The sequence below is a fragment of the Chroicocephalus ridibundus genome, chromosome 2 (assembly GCF_963924245.1).
Source record: "Chroicocephalus ridibundus chromosome 2, bChrRid1.1, whole genome shotgun sequence".
NCBI classification, from domain to species: Eukaryota; Metazoa; Chordata; class Aves; order Charadriiformes; family Laridae; genus Chroicocephalus; species Chroicocephalus ridibundus.
Window position 1 is genome coordinate 85,585,785 of NC_086285.1, and position 22,133 is coordinate 85,607,917.

Here is a 22,133-nt window from a genome sequence, read left to right on the forward strand (position 1 = left end):
AATTATTACGGTAATCCCCTTCATGGTAGTTTAAATTAATATGTTTTATTTCACGTTTGCAATGGATTAGGTGCACACAGGCAGACAGTTACCACAGCTCAGTTGACAAGCCACTGAGTTGTATTAATTCAAGGACTGTGGTACCTCAGTTCCAGTGATCAACTTAGAGCTACTACAAGTAGCCACTACAAAAAAAAGTGCAGATTTTTTTTAACGTTACTCTTAAATCTATAGCCTTAAGGCTGAAGAGATCACACACCATTCTTTAATGGGGAAGGTAAATGCACTCTCACCCATTAGCCCTCTGTGATGCTGCAGCATGTTCACTGGGAATAGCCAGAGACCTGAGCTGAAAAACCCTTCTTGGTCATTTTGGAGCACATGCAGAATGACTTTTTGATCTGTGTGGGTTTTCACAGGACTGGCAAAAAGATGGATCAAAGGTGGAGTACTTTCTGGCACAAGTCAGAAATCCTGCACTAGAGGAAAGTCAGACCTTCCCAAATAAACATTACTAGGATTCATTTGACATGTATAAGTTTTCCTAGATCAACTCCTGGAAGCACTTGCAGCATGAAGTAGTATTTCCTAAGTCCAGTAAGTCAAAAGCATCTGAAAACAAAATTTAAACTGAGAGAGGCCAGTAACCTTTATTTACAGTCAGTAATTCATCAACTTACTGAAGCTTGTGAAAACCAGCAAGTGATCTTCAGTTGGCATATGCGATCATATTAAGCTATAAAGCGACAGTCAGGAGTTTAGAACTAAAAGTATGTGTAGATCCTAGAAGTTTATGGGCTACTGCTTTCAGTGAATGACCTGTTTGTGAGGGAAGTGGATGCTGAAAATCAAGAAGTGTGCATTCAGCTCCAAGGCAGAAAAGAGCAACTTGGCAGGCAAAGCTTTTAAATTAATTGAGAATAGCTAAGAAGCCAGAGTAAGGGGAAAGGAACAATGAGACCGTAATAGTTCTGGTTTACTTCACAGCACTTGTACCACCTGGTGATGTGATTTTACAAAGCTAGTTCGCATCCCAGAGGCACACACTGTAATTTTACTTTAGCTCAAATAATAGTCTTCCTGATTTTTGATCAAGGGCTCTTATTCCAAATTTCTCCAGCAATGGATTTCTCAAGCATCCCAGAAAGCAATTGTGAGGTTAAAACAGAGGTTTAATGGCTGCAACCGGTTCACCTCAAGCTGTGAACCTCTCAGGGTTTGACACTAAGAGAATTACAAAGGGTCAGGACTTAAACCGACATCTAAGAATAGCTTATGTGCTAAAGGGAAGCATGCTAGTTGGTTATTCTGCACAGTGGTACACACAGTCAAACCTGAAACCATCTTCCTAGTGTAAAATTAAGCTTCCCAACATTTTTTATTAAAGATCTTATGTCCCTTTCCAGAAGAATAACTATTTTAACCATTGCAACCTAATCAGATTCCAAGTCCTTTCAATCTGAATTTCTCCTTTAGGTCTGTTTGTAAACATTGGCTTTATTTTCCTGTCCCAGAATGCTCAAGTTTATTATTATTATTATTTATTAATTTAAATAATTATTGCATATAGAGTTTCTTATATATTTGGTAAATTTTTTTTTGCCTGCAGGCTTGTTAATGAAGTTTAAGCAACAGGGGTTTTGAGAGTTATACACTTTTGGGCATCTATGTTTCAGTCACATCCTGACTGTAGATGCAGACAGACCTCAGATACTTCTACATTTATTGTGTCCGGTTCTAGGGTCCTCAATACAAGAGAGACATGGACATATTGGAGGGAGTCCAGCAAAGGGCCACAAAGGTGATGAAAGGACTGGAGTATCTCTTCTACGAGGAAGGGGACTGTTCAGTCTCAGGAAGGGAAGGTTCAAGGAGGTCTTAACAATGCATATAAATACCTGAAGGGAGGCTACAAAGAGGACAGAGACAGTCTCCTTTTAGTGGTGCCCAGATGACCTCCAGAGGTCCCTTCCAATCTCAACCTTTCTGTGATTCTGCAACACAGGGTCATTTAAGATGGCTGGATATGAAAAAGGAGCAAAGAGAATCCACATACAATGCTGAGGTTCAGTATGTGTGAACACTAAAAAAAATAATTAAAAAGACTGCTATGAGCATTGATGTAAATAATAAGTCTACATATTTATGTTAACAACTTAATTTAGGCAGTAAATCTGAAAATAGTGTGGAGGAAACACAGTGCAGAAATTCCAGCCCAGGTAGAAGGAGAGGAGAGCTGATTTTAGAGGCAAATGATGGGACCTGGTCAGACCATCAGCATGCAAGGGGGGGCAAGGAGTTGCTTATCCAGCAACTTTTGCCTGGGGCCCTCATGAAATTTGTAAAACCTTTGAAAAGGTGACACCATACTTATATTGATTTCTGCAAATTCTGGATTCCTTTATACCTGCAGACGTTTGGGGACGAGAAAAAGGAAAATGCAGCAGCTCCTGCAGTGTCAGAGCTGTCCTGAATAACCTCTTACTTTATGGACGCTTCACCAAACCAGCTTCAAAGCAACAATGCAGCCTCCAGTTCTTGACTTTACTGAGTTTTTCCCCTTGCAGATCCATCTGACAATCCAAGTGAGTCCCAGCTGAGGATCTAAGCGAGCTCTACTGTGTCCTGCAGTCTTCTCTAGAGTCAGCATGATTGCTGTTATTTGCTCTTTCTTTGACTGTCTCAGCATCAACATTGTACTTCAGCTTTTTTTTTCTGGGGAAAAATATGAGAGATTTGTTCAGATTTTGTTATCCAAAAGATATAGAACAGAGATAGTATTTACAGCATGCAAAAGCAAAGCAATCAAAGATTATTCCCGTTGAATTTATGCCACTAGGCCTGCTCTACTCTATAGCAGCTATGCTGCTTATTGCCTTAGCACTTTGTCAGAAGACAAAGAATTTCAGGCCAGGCATGGGAACAGAGGCCCAGGAAGCATCTCTGTCTTATCCCGTGGTGTTTATGTCACGTGCACCCAAGTACAAAATAGAGTTTCAACTTCTACTGAGGAGTTACCGCATCTGCTTTCCCCCTCTCAGCTTTCTTAAAGGTTGGGGGGTCCGCTCAGACTGATAGAGTCTTTCTATATTCATTCTGCCCGTTGATAGAGATACTGATACACGTCCAGATGCCCATCCCAGCACGTCCTTTCGCCACCTAAAAGCAGCAAAGCAGGAGCTCCGCTCTCCTCTTCGCCAGGTGTGAGAGGCACCCTCTGGTGCCTGGGTGCCTCGGTGAACATGGGTGGCAGGTCCTTCGTGCCCTGGGCAGGATGAAGGTGGAAGGAACAGGCCATGGGAAGCAGTGCAGAGGGCAAACGTACACCTTTCAAAAGCAGGGTGAGACGGTGTTCAGGGCCTATAATTTGTGGTGTTGGTAGAGAAAGTGCTCTGCTACTTTCCCACCATGGCAATATCGACTGCTAAGCCTGGAGTGAGGGGGTTAAGACCAACAGGCCTCTACTGCTGCGCACAGTCCAAACAACTGAGATTTAATTAAACTACAGGACAAAGCTTCCCCTCTGCCTGGCTGTCTTGCAGTTCTGCCTGCTCAATGAGGCAGGGAAAATGATGTTAAAAATGAATAAAAACAATGCATTTTCGAAATGACAACGGCTTTTGATAAGATACTCATCTGGTAATGAGAAATGCAGAGCAGACAACAGAGCTGACTGAAGGGTTTGATAAGCAAATGAACAAAACCTTTAAAGGCAGAGGGTGAGGAAGCACAGGAATCTGTAGACAGGCAGAACTGGCAGTTTGTAAGGGCTGATAGTAAACTGCAGCACATTTTATTTCCTATACTGACTAGAGTGTTTTACTAAAATTCTTATGTAAGATTTATGAGGCTTATGAAAAGTTTAACAGCTTCCCTCACTTGGCTCTGACCCATCGTTACGAGTCTGGCTGTCTGCAGCCACTGCTTCCCTCTCAGTTAATTCTGCATAATGGTCGATTTTCTCCAAAGAAATAAATATGATTTGTTTGCACTGATGTTGCTCATTCCAGATCAAGTAAGCTCCTGACTGCTAAAATCACTAATCCTTCACCCTCCTGATTAAAAACGCAGAAGTGTGAAGGGCTGTGAACCCAGACGTGTAGTATGCAGAAGACTCAAACTGTATTATTTTCTCATGTGGAAGATCATGTGTTATATGCAAGGCGCGAAGATGATAGGCATATATTCTGACAAGAATTGTTTGCTCCTTCTCCCAAAGTGTAGCAATTCCATCTGTCTTTCTCTAAAGCATCACTACCTGATATGCAGTATAGACAAGATTCATTCTGGGAAGGCTGGAGTACAGCTCACAGGATATCAGTCTGAGAAATTATACTGATGAACGCCTTTGGAAAAGGGGACAGAGGAGTGCAACAACTTATTTGGGCTTCTATCAAAATAATCAAAACATTCTCTGCTTTTTATGCCAAAATACTTTAACAAATACAAAGCTATCCTTCCACTAAGGGACTAGGTATGTTGCTTCAGCGGGATGTTCAGAAACACTCAGCTTTGACTATTAAAATAGCTTTACATCAGTGCTAAGTACCTTCGAAAATCTCTACAAAATCAAAAACGTACATGGCATTTTGAGTGGAATAATCAAAGAAAAATCAAGGTAAAACTCAAAAATATTTTAATATATCAGTAAATTGGGGGGTATATTTAAGGGTGGCAAGTGTGATGTGGTATAATCTGAAAGACAATTCTGACACTTACATAGCATCGCCCAGACAGGCATCTCTAGTTTTTGCTACCGGTGAACAAAGCAATGCCACTAAGACCTTTCTACCTATGCTCGCCTTTTTGTTTTTGTGTTATTATATGGCAGTAAAGGCACTTAGAACGAGTTAGACTAACTACATTGGCTGTTCATTTTTTGGTTGCATCTGAATATGCAACCTTGAGACACTCATTTCAAAGCATCACCCATGAGAGGGTTATCGGCATCGGTTCTGCAAGTGCAATTGCCCATTGACCCCATTTGTGAAACAGGTTAGGTTAGAAACCACCTGAAACCAAACTGCTTCTTTACAAAGTGGCCCATTTAATTTTGAAAGGAAATCACATTTGGGAGAACTGTGTCAGGACTAATACTGACTGGAAACAGGGAGTGAGGTGAGTATAAGAGATAACCACTTAACCTGGAAGAGCTGCAGAAGCCCTCCTGTGATTGTATCTGACTGGGCAGTTAGGAGAGATGTTGAGATTTAATGGCAATAGGTAATACTGAATGGTGGTGCTGGTTCCTTTTCACATTTCAGCTAGGATTTGGGGTTTTTTTGTTGGGTTGGTTCAGTTTGTTTGTTTGCTGGGCTTTTTTTCTTCATGTGTAGTACCCTTCCTGGAAAAAAAAAATAAAACAAAATTAAGCCCTGAGATTATTTTGCATCTGCATGAGATCCAGCTGGGATCCACAGGATTACCCAGAGGATTAGATCTGACAGCAAACCAGTCAAGGTTTCCTTTGGTTTGACCTCTAACGCCTCGGCAGTGTTCTGAAGCTATTCAGCAAAGGTACAGAAAGCTTCTGGTCCCATTAAGGGAGATGGCTTAATAAATTATTTAAACATATAAACAAAAAAAAAAGGCAACATAGCAGAACAGCATCTGTCACTTTGGAACATTACCACATCCTTTACATTTTTTGGTTAATGACAGGAAGATTTTACAGCAAAACTTCATATGTTATTTTGCTGTTACTAGCACTAGATTTTTCTAATAGCTCTTGCTATTAATATATCAGGTTATGTTTTTATGTGACAGTAGATAAGTTTGATTGGCTTTACTTTCTCTAAGTATTAAATGTTAATACTTAGAGATAAATATTTGTCCTGGTTCCGGTGGGGATAGGGTTAATTTTCCCTGGTATTCCATGCCATGTGAGCCACGCCCACCCTGAGCTGCCGGGGGAGGGGGCAGGAAGTTGCTGCTTAAAAGCGGGCTGGGGCGTCCCGGGGCCGGCCGGTCGGCGAGCGGCGGGGAGCGGCGGTTCCGTAATCGCGTTTGTATATTCCCCTGTCCGTGTTGTTGTTGTTGTTGTTGTTGTTTGCCTGTTCCCTTTGCTGTTCTGTTAAACTGCCTTTGTCCCAACCCAAAAGTCTTGCCTTTTCTTACGATCCTTCCTCTATTAGGAAGGCACGTGCGAGCGGCACGTGGTTCTTTGTTGCCATCTGAGGCTAAACCACGACAATATTAAATAAAATATTTATTACATACATAATATTTATATAATAGATATATAATATCTATTATATATAATATAAATAGATATAGAGATATAGAGATATAGAGATATAAATAATATAAATAAAGTATAATAGAGATAAAAAATAAATAAAAATTAATACTCTCACAGTATTAAACCCAGGGTATTAAAACTAGAAGTTTTGCTCAAGAGAGGTCCTATTTCTTTTCATTACATTACGAAATTTATTTTTTATATTAACAGTTTTATCCAAGACAAAGTATTTTTAGTTTATTACATATCTCTAGTCATTTATATATCTAATACTTTGTATCCATACAGCACAACAATTGCTGGGTTGTACAGTGTAAAGGGCACTTACAGAGAGATGAAGGTTGTATTACCACAGGATAACGTGAAAGATATGCAAAGACTATTGTCTGCAAGAATAGAAGGTGCAAGAATACACCTTATTTTGTATTATCATAATGCACGGAAGAGAAAAAAGGGTATTTACCTCTGCTGCTCTTTTAAAACCTCAGAGATGGCATTTTTAAGTTAATAGAAAACAACAAGACTCAGAATCATGGGTAATCTTTAAATCAAATGAAGGTATAAAAAAGAAACTAAAGTAACTTAATACCGATTGAAGTGCTGCAGCCCTGAGGAAGAATTTGGAAATGTAACTATCCTATTTAGCCCTAAAAGCAGAAAACTCAGATGACTGTATCATCTAGCACAGGAAAACAAAGTGTTATGTTACATCTAATTATACTTGTTTGAACTTCATGGCTGTGCACGGTCTACAGAGGACTTGCTTTAAAAATTCTTGATTGCACTTTTATCAAAATCACGGCAATCACTCCTCAATCTTAACTGGAAAGGAAGATACTTCCAGTAATCAGAAGAATAGTTCAACGCTTACATTTGAGACAAGCAATAAGGAACTGACTTAGCGTTTCAAATATGAATATATGTACATATGGTGATACAAAGTTTTTGAGTTTTACACAATGATAACTTAGTGAATAGATCATCTTAGGAATTGCAGGAAGGAAATTCCAGTGGCAGGATGGGATTTTGGAGGACACAAAGTGTTTTGCACGCTTCAATACATTACATTCTCTAACATTCTAATCTCTTTGAGGCCTGCTTGATGTCTGAATTTCTTCTTTGTCATTGTAGCAGTGATTTTTCTGTTTCTCTACTTTTTAATAACTACAATCTTAAAAAAAAAAAACAAAAAAAACCCTTTTATGGTTATATTTTAAAATATTTGGAACTGCACCTTAGAGCAGATTTGTAACTGAGTATGATTATCATGAAGATACTCTTTTCCATTATATTTCACAGTTTAGCATTACAGGGACTAATAGGATTATTCTGTCCATCTTTCTAGAAATTTTAATAGGGCCTGTTGTGATAGGACAAGGGGTAGTGGTTTTAAACTAAAAGAGGGTAGCTTTAGACTAAAGACATTTTTTACAATGAGGGTGGTGAAACCCTGGCACAGGTTGCTCAGAGAAGTGGCAAATTCCCCAACCCTGGAAACATTCAAGGTCAGGTTGGACTGGGCTCTGAGCAACCTGATCTAGTTGGAAGGTGTCCCTGCTCATTGCCGGGGGTTGGTCTAGATGACCTTTAAAGGTCCCTTCCAACCCAAACTATTCTATGATTCTACTCTATGTTTCTATGATAAATTTCCCTTACTGCACAGTCTCCATTACTTTACCTAGCTTAGCTTTGCGGCACCAAGTGACAGAACTCGTATCATTCCTCTTGTGTGCAGCATAATATACATCACTGCCAGAAAGATTTTACTGCCTAACGTAAATTTTCCCTTTCTTAATTTTGCCCCTCTGCTTCTCTCTGCTGAACAAAATATCTTTCCTTTCTTGGTGTCTAGGCCCTTCAGCTATCTATATACCATTACTGTGTCTCCCTTTTGTCATCCCTTGTCCAAGCTAAACATATTTTAGTTCTTTTCATCTTTCCTTATAACTCACGATGCCTAGACCCAAGACAGTTCTTCTTGCTCTTCTGTAAACTCCTTCCAATATGTTGATATCTATCTAGTGACGCGGTGCCCAGGACAAAATCTGTTGTAGAGGTGTCATTTTCTCAACATCTGGTTGTATGCAGTAATCTATCAATTTCCAGCTGCAGCATGTGATTATTCTACTCATGAAAATTCCTTCGGACTTTCTGGTAGTCAAATCACAACTAAAGTCTCATTTGTATTCTTCTACTCCCTCACCCCTTTTGCCACTCCTGCCTTACATGTTTCTTTCATCTATTTAATTATATAAGTATTGTAATTAAAAAAAAAAAAATCTAACTGATTACAATTACCAAATGGATCTTCTTATTTTTCATTTATGTTTCTAATTTTTTTAGCTTCCCATCTTCATTTCTGATATGATGGGCGCTATTTAACTGTCCCAATTGGGCATAAACTCTGAATTTCATTTACCTGCAGTTTATTATTTAAATAAAACTTAAAGTGAACACAGTTTAAACAATTTAAGGTCACATACACAATCAGTGATCTGTTACATTACAGAAAATTGTTATTTCATCCCTCACCTTTCTTTGCAACATTTTTCTCCCAAAAATCAGTGTTCTATCTCACTAGGTACTGGAGGAAAGAATGTGCTTTACATCAGCAAAATGTGAGTTGAAGACAAGTTGAGGTATTTTTATAAATCACTTCTATCAACCAGCTTATTTGTCCCTCTCAAACTAAAAAAAATCAACAGGAACTTTTGAGGAAATGTCTATTCTGCATGAAGGCACAATGATTAGAAGCCATTAACCTTCAAATGCCTAATCTGCGGTTGTGCTGAGCTCATGTTGCCACTGTCTTTAACTCAAGGTTACTCCTTGCAGTGAGGCACCAAGTAATTTAATAAGAAAAAAAGGAATCACTTAAGTCCGTATATTCCGAAATCAGTCACTTAGCTGTCTCTGAGGATCATGGCCTACAGAGCTGATATTTTACATGATACAAAATGTAGCTTTCAGTTACAAGAGAAAAATTACCAGGACAGTTACCCATTCCCCCTCTGAATATTATTATTAACTGTGTCTTATCGTTGCTGTTGCTCCCATTTCTTCCCATGATCTTTCCCCCTCAAAGCAGATAAAGTCTGTGTTTCTGTGAATTCTTTCATTCCCTTAATCGTTCAAGATTCATAGTCCAGTGTAGCTAATTTGCATATATTAACATTTCATACATATTGCTCATTTGCTCCTTATCAGCAGAACTACTTTCAGCAGCAATTCTCTCAAATCGGTCAGACTGAAACCTCTCAAGTGGGTAATACTAAACAAACCAGTTTCAAGCACCGAAATACACCAACGATTCAGCCTGGACTGAGAAATTCACCTTTACCTCAGTTGACTGAGTTGCCTAAATCGAGACCTGCATCACAACCAGCTCCTCGGGTATCTGCAGGGTGACACAAGCACTCTCAGAGGTGCCTTAGCCCAGCTGAGAGCTGCAGGCACCTCCTCCTTCCACCACTGGCCAGCCATAGGAACTTTCTAGAGTTTCTGGGCAAGGATGCAGTGCTTGGGGAAGACTGGTGACCCAACACAAGAACACCTTCAGCGAAATTAAACTTAAAAAGAGCCCAGCCACTCAAGAAACTACTGAAAGTGAAAGGAAGGATCCTTCCTCTTTCCACTATGGTTCAGTTACAGAGGAAGGCATTAAGTATATATTTGAAGTTGGAAAAAATTGTGGGTTGGAAAAAGTATAGTCGAAAGTATAGTTTCTTTTAGAAATTATACTTCTTTTCACCTCATCGCATCAGGAATTTTATTACATCTAAAATGCTTCATTCCAGTGCTTGGGTTTGACAAGCTGTAGTTGGAGTAATAAGATGCTTTCTAAACTCAGGTTGGCAGCCAAATTATTCAGAGTGTACACAGAAAAATTGTGGTTTGGATTCTCTTAGATTCAGGATCTGGGTCTGCTTAAGGTACAATTTCAAAATAGAAATTGAAATACAGACAAGAATATTTATGCTGGTCAGTGGCACAGATGATGAAGGACAGCTCTGCATCAAATATAAAAATTAAATTAATGGCCCCTTGTAACTTTTTTTTTCTTTTCCTTTTCTTCTTTTAGAAGACTGGTTGCAAGTACTGTACCCTATTTATGGAAAGTAAAATACAAGGGAAAACCAGTAATTAAATGTGTTATTGCTCACTGAATTGGATGACTCCTTTCCATTTTCATGCCAATTCCAATTGAATAATGTGCATTACTCTTTCACGTGATTTTCTGTATGCATGCTGTTCCAGCAGGAGTAAGTTCGGTCTGAGTGCCTTCAGTTTAACACCGTCTCTAGGGGAATGGTCTATAATTCCCTTCCCTACTTACTATAGAAACAGTGAAAAAGAGTGTAGACAGCATCTTTTCTTCACTGTTCCTTTCAGCAGGTTGGACAGGTCAGAGCTCTTCACCATCACTGCACCATACCCATCGTCTGTGTTTTAGCACTCTTTAACTAAAGTTCCTTCAGAGTTTTACTTCTGTGGCATTTGGCCTTAATCCTCCCAGTCTAGCTCTAAAGCAACCTTCTCTTCCTCTAAAATACACATGCTTATATATGTTTTACCTTGCGCTTTTCCTGGCTTGAATTGTGAGTGTGAAATATCATGAACAAGTTTCAATATTCATATTTCATTTCAGATGGTCAGAGTTTAGCCGTGTACCAAGTGTTCCCTCTATTAATCTTTCAGGTCCAGTCTCAGAAAGAAAACTTTGTGGAAACAAATATTTTTTCTCCAGATTCATAAGTCCCCTCATGCATCTCATAGGCAGTGGTATCACAGAGCTACGCAAGACTGTTCCTGCTTGTGCTCTTAGTTTTTAGGAGGTATGGGTGTATATGGGTACAGTATTGCAACTCTGCTCCTTTAACTCTGAGACCTTCCAGTCCAAAACGATGTCAAAGCAGCTTGTCTGAGACCTGGATGCTGCTTTTCAAGTATGGATGGATGTAGCCATCAGCTACATGTGGGCACAAGCAAGGATAAATACACTGGGGTGCTTCTGGGCTAGGAATGCACAGGAGAGCACTTAGACCTTGATATGACCCGGCTTTCACCATGCCAACATTGAGTACCTGTTAAATTTTTCTGGTACCCCTTGATTCTCTGCTACTTTTACTTTCTCTACATTTATGACAAAGAAGACCTAAGAGCCCTTCCATCACTAGAACAATCCCAGCAATCACAACCACCTCGTAAGAGGGTGCCCCTACATTCTTGAAAAGAATAGAACAAAATACTTAGGCCAGTACTTTGCAACTGTCCTTCTCTGGAGGCAATAAAGCCCTGTCAAAAGGGAGCTGAGAAGAGAAAAATGATACTGGGCACTTATGGTGGCTGTGATATTTTTAGCTGGTGGAATATCAACAGCAAATTTTATATGTATGTGTGCATATGGAATGCGAGGGAGATTTGAGTATGAAATTGTAACAGTACAGATTATTCATTACCAAGGTAATACTAGAAAGACTAGAATTCCCATCTGAATTTTGGAAAACAGAAAAAAAATGGCTCTTATGTTGTAAAGGACCTTGTAACTTTCTCATAAGCTGCCCTTTTTGAGCTTAGTCCAAGCCACAATATGCTTTCCTCTGCAAATTTGGGAACAGCTGTGAAATCCCCACTAAGGGACAATTCATGCTCACACAAATGCATACTCTGTATTGTGTGAACAAAAACAGTAATATGTTGTAAGTTATTGCATGCTGTAACCTGTTATATGATTCCTCTGTTGCATTGTGTCACCACTGCCGTCACTATCAAGATAGAACAACAAAGACAGACTTTACAAGAACAAAGTTTACAAACTTTTGGTGAGGATGGACCCCACTGTTCCCTAGGCAGGGGAATTCCACCACATTTTTAAGACCGAAAACCAAAACCCAAGTCCCTTGATTCACAGCCTCCTTAAGGCTCCTGCCACCTCCCATCCCTCCTGAGCATGTTGTCATGTATGTTTCCATAGGAGCAGCAGGACAGCTGTCCAGTTCTTTTATTGATGGTATAACAGTCTGAGGCAACTACAGTTGTCTACTTGACAGCTCAGAGTTCCTGTTAGCCTCACAAGGGTGATCTGCTGTCACTCATGCGTTCAACAGCGCTCCATCAAGCACTCTGTGCTATCTTCTGTACTGCAGCTAGAGTTGACACAGTCTTCCCCATTGTCCTCCACTGTTCAAAAGAAGATGACCCCTCTTTCAGGGGAGTGCTCTGTTGAGACCCCATGGGCTGCGCACAGCCTCACCATTTAGCCAAGATGAATGCTAATTATTCTTGGAGCTCCTAAGTGGGCAGTGTGTGGATAGGAGTCCTTCAGACTTGGCTCTTATTATTTTATAAATCAAATATTTCTATTTTGTCTCTTCTACTTGATGCACAAATACAGCTAATCTTGAGAAGACCCAAACAATGTTAGCAAAGGTATATCCTTCCACACTTATCCTCCCCCTCTTCAATAATATAATGTGGAATACAACCCTCTTCTAGGAAGTGTATTTAGGGAAACATCTAGTTCAAAGTTTCTTCCCCATCAGTGAATATGAACAATATACCAATGTCCTGGTACTCAGAGCTGCCAGGTTGGCCTGTTCAGGTGTTTCTGAAACATAATACTTCTGTGTCCTGTGTCAATAAGTAAGGCAGTGCCTTTTCTCCCTACCTTTTCAAGGAAAGAGCTGCCTCTTGGGATTAGTGCAGTTATCCACGATCTGTCTCGCCGGGACTCTGAGCAGTCAAACAAACCAAATTCAGTTGCTTCAAACTGCTAGACCATGACTAGAAGATCTAGACAGCTGTCCTAATACCAGGATTTCAACAGTGTTCTTCTTTGTGTCACAATTTAACAACAAATATCAGGCTTTATGTCCCAGATGCCTGGGTTTATCTCTGGAAACTTGTTCAGTTCCCACAGATCCCACTCCCAGAGAAGCCAAGAGGAATTCTGCTGTTGGTTTCAGCAGGAGTAGCACAAGTCATGCAGTGCTGATTGTGGACTTTGGTCCTGCTGATGCTTATATTTAGGAGCAGGCATACTGGGCTCGTGCATGAAATTAATCACCTATGTGAATGCTTGCAGATTCTGGTCCTACAAATATTCATGCTCGAACTCCAAACACGACAGTGTTCAAACTGAGTATGTTTTCTGTAGTTTCAAAGCCTCCTGGTAAAGGAGGCTATCACCTATATTGTGCTTTGAATTAGGCCCTGTACTTTTTTCATGGACTCGTACTGTGGTGTGTAGGGTTCTTAGGCAAAGTGCATCTTCCTAAGGGGGAAGATAAACAAAGTTACTTTCTCATGCTTTGATCCCATTTATTTGTGTGTGGCTGCATATTTAATTTTGGAAGAAATTATAAATCTATTAAACATGCAAAGCCTGAAATAGTAATTTTACTGTTCCAGAAAGAGTATCTCAGTGTAATGATATTTCTAATACATGGCTTACATATTTTTCATAATATTTATGTCAACCAAATTTTGAACAATGAGATTGAAATTACAAATGTGGGTAGACAATATTATCATATTCATGAAAACGTGCCTACTCAGCTGTGTAAAAGGATACATGCTGCCTTTCACAAACCATTTCTGAGGCTTTTCAAATAAAGTGGTGAACAGGTAATCGTGCCTGTCAATTGATGAATATCTGTATTTCATCTACAGATAGGATTTTCTTGTGATTTTGATTAAAGAAATTGTCTCCAAAGGAGCATGGTATGTTATTTGTGGTTGTTTTTTATTATTCAAGTTTCCTGAGCTATTGGCATTCTTTAGTTACAGTCCAGGAACATGCCAGATACCCCTTTCTACCATTGCTGCCTTCTACAGCAATAAACATAGTGTTTGTCATTACATTCCGTATATATTCTTTCCATAAATCACACTGATCAGAGAAAGAAATACTAGCTTCTATTCTTATTCTCACTGGTTTACATGCAATGAATTGTCATAGGCACAGTCCTCTGGCCTTTATGATCTTCTAAATGTACTTGTTGTTGAGTGACATTTTGTCCTTATTGCCTACTGCTTCCTCAGTTTTATCCTGCCTAGTTTTTGAGAAACATCATCAAGGTATGAAGAGACTAACAATGAAAAGGAAATTAGTAGCCAGCGGCACTTCATCGGAAAAATTATTATTCTGTTATGACTACAAACAGTAGCATCAAATGTGAAAATAGACTTTCAAATTAATTAGCATTTAAGGGAAATGGGTTTGCAATAATTATCAGATTGCTTTTAAGCAGCTATGTTTACAAGCACATTGCTGCTTTCTATTAAGTTCTTACTAGGGAAAAATAACAAATAAGTACAGATTTTGAGTTTTGAATCTGCTCTATGTTCATACTTTTTTACAAACAAAGGTTCACGAGAATAAAAAAAACAATGGTATTGCTCTGTTCCTCACAGCTCCAGGGAAAGTGGAAGTTGCCTATTCTTCCCAAAGGCAAAGAGCCTTTTATTGCTCCTATAGATGTGGGGGAATAAGCATGCTCTTCTCCATCTTCCATACTGCGGCTCTTCCAACATCCTTTAGGTGAGGAATCTTTAAGTAGACTGTGCCAACAGCCTATATATATCCACTAGGACACTTCTTTGCAAGCCCAGTGAGGCTACTTCCAGCCTATTGCAGCTACAAATGGATGTAAAGAGATGAGATCTGATTCACTCTTCATCGTTATTCATACCTTAAGCAGTATTTCACATATCTTTTCTCTTTTTCCCTCTAAGCCTTTCTAGTGCTTTCCAAAGTGACTGGTATAAGTGATCAGGGTCACAGAAGCCGGGCATCAACTTCTTGGGAGTACAAATATTTCAAATACTCTGAATACCAGAAGTACTACAACTTTTATTATATCCCATTTTTCCTTTAACAGTCCAACACTGAAAACAAACAAACAAACAAACCAATCATTCTTTATTGTCTTCTTCCTGCAAGGATGGTAATAGCTGGGAAGAGAAAAATAACAAAACTTGAGCTAGCTAGACTGAGCTAGACTGCTGTTATGATAAATGAGTAATCTTTGCACATTTGCATCTACTTTATTTAATGTTTTTCGCATACAGATATTTCATCGATTGGAAGAATGATCTGGACAGCTACTTTACAATAGATGCTACTGAAGGAACCATTGCTACTAATGAATTACTGGACAGAGAAAGCACAGCACAGTACAATTTCTCTATAATTGCAAGTAAAGTTAGTAAGTATGACACAAACTGAAGTAATATTCTAGTATGGTATTTTTTTCAGAATGTAGTGCTCTGGGGTAAATATGCTGTGACAAGTGCATGTATTGCCAAGACATTATTTAAGACGGCCCAATAAATACCATCTTTGCCAGACTCTCTGTGAGGCTCAGTGTGAAGTCCAAACAGCCCTGTATAGTATGTTTTTTCTAGTAGCCCTCATGTAGGCACAGTTCCCTCAGAAGCTGAAAAACATTTTGTCATCACAAAGGGCATGAGGAGCTGTATGGAGACCTTCCAGTTCTTATTTCTGATTTTGTAATTCACTCCGTATGAAATTAGGTTAGTCAAATAACAGCTTTTTAAAGGTAGAAAAATTTAAAGACTCATTTGTTTCTCAGACAAAAAGTACACTAAAATTGAGTCAAGATTTAAGGCCCCGAATTAATCAATCTGTGTGCTGCATCTCTGCTCTTGTTTTCTCTCTGCCCAAGACTTTGTGCCTAACCAGTTGTTTTCTTTTCCTATATGATTTGTGATGTGTTTTTTTAATTTCTTGTGTTTGTGTTTTCTTCCATGTAGCCTTTTTTTTAGAAGAACTCCTTCTTCCTCTGTATTATCTAGCTGCAGCTTGCTTCATTGCCATTCTTCCTTGTAGCATTCCTCCTTCATGATCCTGTCAAATTGAAACTCTCATAGGCATATACCACCCTTTGAATACAAGGCTTTTGGTCACTTAGCGATTGTGTAAATGCCACAGAAGTCTTTCTGTTGACATCAATAGGCTGTAGAAGAGAACCCCTGCTATACTTCCTATTCATTCCTATGTTTATTTGTCCAGAAATGCAAGTTTCTAAAGCGAAGAACATGTTTACCTCAATGTATTCTTGGTATTGAGTCCTCAAAAAATAATACATACTACTAACAGGAAGAGGGAGATTTTGGAAGCAGAGAAGATATACATTATTTAAAATAAAATAATAAATTCTCAGTGGTAGTAAGCTGAAAAGGAACCATACACTCACTAGCTGGAGCCTGAAAATATAACGAGGACACCAGTCAAATGAAAACTTGAGTTTTATCCGTAGCTTGGAAAAGGAATACACTAATAGAGGAAACTAATCTATCACAAGTGATGGAGTATGTGGAGAAACATCTGCATGTGTACGTCGACATAAAGTCCAGCAGAACTGTAATTTGTTTCCAGACAAACTGAAAGTTGGGTAGATGCAGAGGGAAGGTCTCATAATGGTCTATGTTTCAGTAAAGCTTAACTATTTAAATTTATTGGTGGACAAAGAACATTTGAGATTTGTAAATTTTTTTTCTGCAGGAAGGCAGCAGTTTTAATAAACTTGGTATGAAAGTGCTTATTATTACCAAGAGTAATTAAAGCTAGCTAAAAGCTCCAAGTCTACTTTTCTGTGCACTTTCTCAGCACATATATAGTAATATTATGTTTATGTAGAGCTGTAGCAGGTAGGCTATATTACGAAATTCCCAATTTTAACAATTGCCTAGTTAAGAATTTACACCTAAGACATATTTGTGATTCACTTCAGCATACCTCAAAATATTTATACATTGACCATTATCTATAGCATTAAAAGCAATTGCCTTATCGGTACTACACCAGCAATATTTTGGAGGATTTGAGGTATATTGACTGTCAAAACTTCCTATGCAGTTGCCTGACTAAGGGCTAGCACAAAAATAAAGATTGAGTTTTGAGGGATGACAAACTGCACACAACCAAGCAAGGTTAGAGAGAAGAGAAGAAAACATCTGAAGAAACAGAGGGGGGAAAAAATTACTATAATTGAAGAATTTCTGCTACTAAAAAAAATTGCCATTTGTTTAGTGCTGATGTAGAAACACTGAAACTGCCATCTCTTACTAGTGAAAAAGTGCACTGAACAGTGCCTTGACATGTACATGATTACCTAAGGAAAGTCGCCCGGTATTGCAATCAGTTGCATAAAGTTGCCTCAGGAATGGATACTATTGTTACCCGAGTATTTTCAGTTCCCCATGACCGTATCTCTTTAAAATAAACAGACTCCAAACTAGCAATGGGCATATGAAGTTCTGTTACTTAAAAAACTTTATCGATAAAATAGGTATTTTGCCTTCTCACTATGAGGCGACAGCAACCACCCCCCAACACATAGCTTTTAGACACTTCCTAATGGTCATTCTGCAAATTATCTTTTTTTGAACAGGCCAGTTATAAACAAAGACCGCCATCTTTTTCCCCATCAAGTCAGAGAGAAAAATAAATTAAACCAGTTTTGCCATCATTCCCCTATATGTGGCAAATGATGCCGAGGTCACGAGGCTTGCATGGACTCCCTGCCTGTGCCTTAGCCTCAGACCTTCTAAGTGATTGCTCCCCTTTGTTCTTTTGTAGCTTCAAAATGAAACCCTGTATGAATCACAGATGATACTTGTGTTACATTTTTTCTCACAGCCAGTAAATTCTTGAAGTAATATTATGACTTTTGAGCAACTAAGTTACCTTCCAAACAATGGCATAAATGGCATGCAGTTTAGATCGCTAAACATAGGAGCAGGCAATTGGTAAACGTAAATGTAGATACAGAGGTACCATTTGGACTTTTCTTACAAGCTGATAAATCTGACTGTTATTAGCACTAAAGCACCAAGAGTTTTAATTTGTAAAGGAATAGATTTCAAAAATAAGGCAGAAGAGAATTACCTTGTGGTGATTAAAGTAACCTTTGCGGACATCACCTATTGCAGAGAAAAAAAAAAAAAGTCTTGTTCAAAGGCCTGGTTGTTTGGGAATTTGTAAATGGTTTCATGTGTCTGCATTTGTTTTACATACATATTCATATATATATATTTATATATACACTGAGATTATTTTTCCCTAAATGCCAGGCCCTGCCCCTTTATCCCTGCCTACGCCAGACATGGTGCAGGTTGTCAGATTAAAGAAAGGTAGAATTTGGACCCTTAGCAAACAGTTAATTATGAAACGGGTTTGTCCTAGGCTTGCTTGTGTCAACTTGTACACTCACAGCCAGGGAAGTGCTGGTTACCCAGCAATAACACAGTAGTATATCTTGCACATAGACAGTAGCTGCTGGTTCCACATAAGGAACTGGGATAAGGGAAGTTATTCTACCCAAGTTAAGCAATGACCAGCTCTGACCACATAGCATTATACTGTGCTCTTTATTTCTAACCCTGAAAAAATTCCAAACATCTGATCTGTGAATCTATCTCCAAATAGCAGCACAACTGACTCTTGAGAACATCTCAGAGGCATACCCAGTGTGGAGCGACAGATAACCTACTGTCATGTTTAACACAAACCACCTTAACTTTATTCTCACCCTTCCCAAAGCAGACATCTTTTTAAGTGGGAGGTGGATGATTATTCTGCTGACACACAGGTGGTGACACAGACCTGAAGGCAGCTGAATGCAGAAGGTCCCTTGCTAATCCATAGAAAGAAAAAATCAGCCTTTATATAGAACGAAGTACATGAACAGGGAGGGGAGATTTGAGACTCACGTTTTTTCCCCCCATTTCACTTCCCAATTTCTCCATACTTCTTTTTGCCCCCTGTCTATATTTCATCATTTTTGGTTTTGTTTTGTTGTTTGTTTTTTTTTCTTCTTAAGAGTAAATCAACACCCTGGTAGCCTTCATGGTTGCTGTTTCTGAACATTTTTGATCCCACAGACTCTGTCCAAACTAATAAATTAAACATGGCTTGCATTCGTTTCAAGAGCAAAGGCCAGCTGCCACTGAGTAGCCTATTTCTATGCCATTAAACACGCTTCACCTCCAAATAGGATGCCCACATGTAAATCGATTCTTTGAGAGTGGTCCCTTGCTTATACCAACTCCCAGCACATGCATGTGAATTGTCCGCAAGATCACTAGTTGCCCCAGGCCAAAACTGTGCCTATGGCTGCTGTGAGAACATAACAGTATAAAAAAATCACAGTCCAGTGCTCAAAAAGTTCCCTGGGGTGGTGCTTAATTAACTAGTATGGAAATGGTTTTTGCATCTTACAAAAGAGGAAATAGACAAGAAGCGTAAGATCTTATTTCTGCTTTCCCCTCCTCAAGACATTAGTTAAGGTTGAAAATAAGTATAAAATAAACATAATCCTTCCTGTCCAAACCATCTTCCAAACTCATCTAACTCTAGGCCTAAATTTTGTGAATGCTAAAGAAACCTTAGCTTAAATCTCAAAATGGCATTTATCTTCTCCTACATACCATTAACTGGGATTAAGGAATCACCAGTTCTCCTCAACGGTCAGTATCTATTGTCTCGGATATCTTGGATTTTCGCAAGTTCATTAGTCAAAGTATTTTACATATATTCTGCTACTGTAATATCCTTTGAACCATAAAGATGTTAACGGATGATAGTACTCAAGCAAAAGAAGGAACCGGGGTTACCACAGTCTTACAGACAGCAAAAGTGAAGAAGGAAGAAGTGAATTAATTTGCCTGTATCTTACAGGCAGAATTGAAACATCAAAACAGTGTCTTAATTCCTAGGCTAGTGATTTAACCAATTTATCTTCTCATCTGTGTAATCTGGGTTTAAAAAACATGAGCACAAGTTTTCAGCGACTCGCTCACTGATACCAGCATGCACGTCACTGCTGTGCTCACAGGGCTCAAAAAGATTTGATTTTGAGACAACCAGCAAACAAAACAAAAACAGAGAAAATGGAAGTCAAGTCTGCAAAGTGGTATTTGAAATGCAATTTTTTGTCCTCATTCACATCAAGTATTACAGCTCTTTGTAATTATATATGAATTCAAAGCTGTACGCATTCTTCTTGCAGTCTTCCTTTATATACATGAGCAGTCAAACTGATACCAGTGCAAACCAGAAAAAAAAGATTAATTCCATCCCTGGAAGTGTTCAAGGCCAGGCTGGATGGGGCTTTGAGCAGCCTGGTCTAGTGGAAGGTGTCCCTGCCCATGGCAGGGGGGTTGGAGCTAGATGATCTTTAAGGTCCCTTCCGACCTAAACCATTCTATGATTCTATGAAATAAAGTGAAATTCAGAATTAGGTCCATTTTATGCTGTAGTAATTCTGTTTAGTTTCATGTTTAATTTTTGCTGACCATTTATGCAAGGTAAAATTCTACCTTGCTAAAATGCTTAGCAAGAAAAGATTTTGGCCTCTAATATATCTTTCAGAGAATCATAGAAAATAAATCACAGACCATCAGTGAGAAATAAATGTAAAAAGTATAGTCATATTTGTGTATATTTCTAGAGCATGCTATCCTATCGTGATTTTGAGGAAAAGCAAAATGTCAAAACCCTTTGTTCATATTAAAAATATACAGTCCCATAATAAGTACGCTGATCCAAAAAGCTGAAAAAATAATTTATGTAAGGTACTTCAAAAAATATAGCCTAAAAAGACTTCTTACAGAAACTGATGTATTTGATAGAAATTATCAAAATCAGCTAATATCTCCCATGTACATGATGCATAAATTTTGAATACAGTCATTCTTTTACTGGAGAGGCATTGTTAACATATTTCTAAGAGGAAAGGAACTAACATCTATGCCTGTACTTTTATGGCAACGCGTTGATCTCTAATGTATTTGAAGAATGTATCTTGAACTCCTGTTGTTCGTTGTTGTACCTTAAAAGAAACACACAAAACCAAAAGGAGAACCTGAGTTACTCCGTTTGAGTTGCTGTGTTCTTTGCAGCGTGCGCTGCTAGGAGGGAAGTTTTAAGTTAGGTTGTTCCTGCCAATAACTGTGTGAACTTGACCTGCTTGGGGCTTTTCTGATCTCTGTATGTATTTGGAGTCAGGGTCCTGCCCTCTACTGACTAAAATAACTTCGTAGTACTTTTTTGTTTCCTGTTATACAAAGGAACCTATTCAACTGTGATCTAGATTTCTTCCGGTTCTTTGGGTATCTAAAGAGCCGCTGCCTAATTCCCAGCTGCTGGACCAAACTCTGTCTTCATTCATACTGCACAATGCCTTTCTCCACAGAGACATTCTGCAAGTAGGGATGATGCTGGATTGGAAATGAATGAGGATTAAAAGAGATATTATTAGATATAGTCACTATTAATTAGATATCTTCATAGAAAGGAACTACAAATATTGTGTGGCTTGGGTACTGGGTTTTTGTGGGTTTTCTGTTGTTTTTTTGCTACAAACTGAGTTTGTAGGGTGGTCAGTTAATCCAGAACATGTGAACAGGTAAAGCACACTTCCACTTGCAGCTGGGCAATACCTTTTGGCTTTGACAGAGGCCTCTTGAAAACCCTTCATTTAGTAGTTCCTAAGAACAGGAAAGAAATCATGTAAAATTTCTAGAGTGCCACCATATAGAGACTTTGCCCCTTGCTATGTTAGTTATAAACAACAGAAATGCAGATGTTTATACAAACTGTGAAGTAAGCAGCTAATGCAAATAATTTGAGGGGTCCATTTATGTCTGAAGATTCCAGAAAACTGTTCTTGTACTTAACCATGACCCCGTGCTGTCGCTCCTACCCCACCCTGATTGATAGCATAGATTTCTTGAATAGTTAACTGTGTCTGTAGAGTGGCTGCCACTCTTCTTAAATGCAGAAAGATAAAATAATTATCCTTTTGACTCACCAGCTAAACTGGTTTTTACGTATCTGCTATCTTGTGAGGGATCTCAGCATCAA

The 22,133-nt window shown here is 38.8% G+C and overlaps 1 protein-coding gene across 3 annotated transcripts in view; it reads left to right on the plus strand.

The window, feature by feature from the left end:
- The window catches only part of CDH12 (cadherin 12), a 573,557-nt gene that overhangs the window by 536,060 nt on the left and 15,364 nt on the right, over positions 1-22,133 (plus strand). For all 3 annotated transcript variants that reach the window (XM_063326103.1, XM_063326104.1, XM_063326106.1), the window contains one exon: positions 15,314-15,450. In XM_063326103.1, the coding sequence (XP_063182173.1) occupies positions 15,314-15,450 (137 nt within the window). The remainder of the gene's footprint in view (positions 1-15,313; positions 15,451-22,133) is intronic.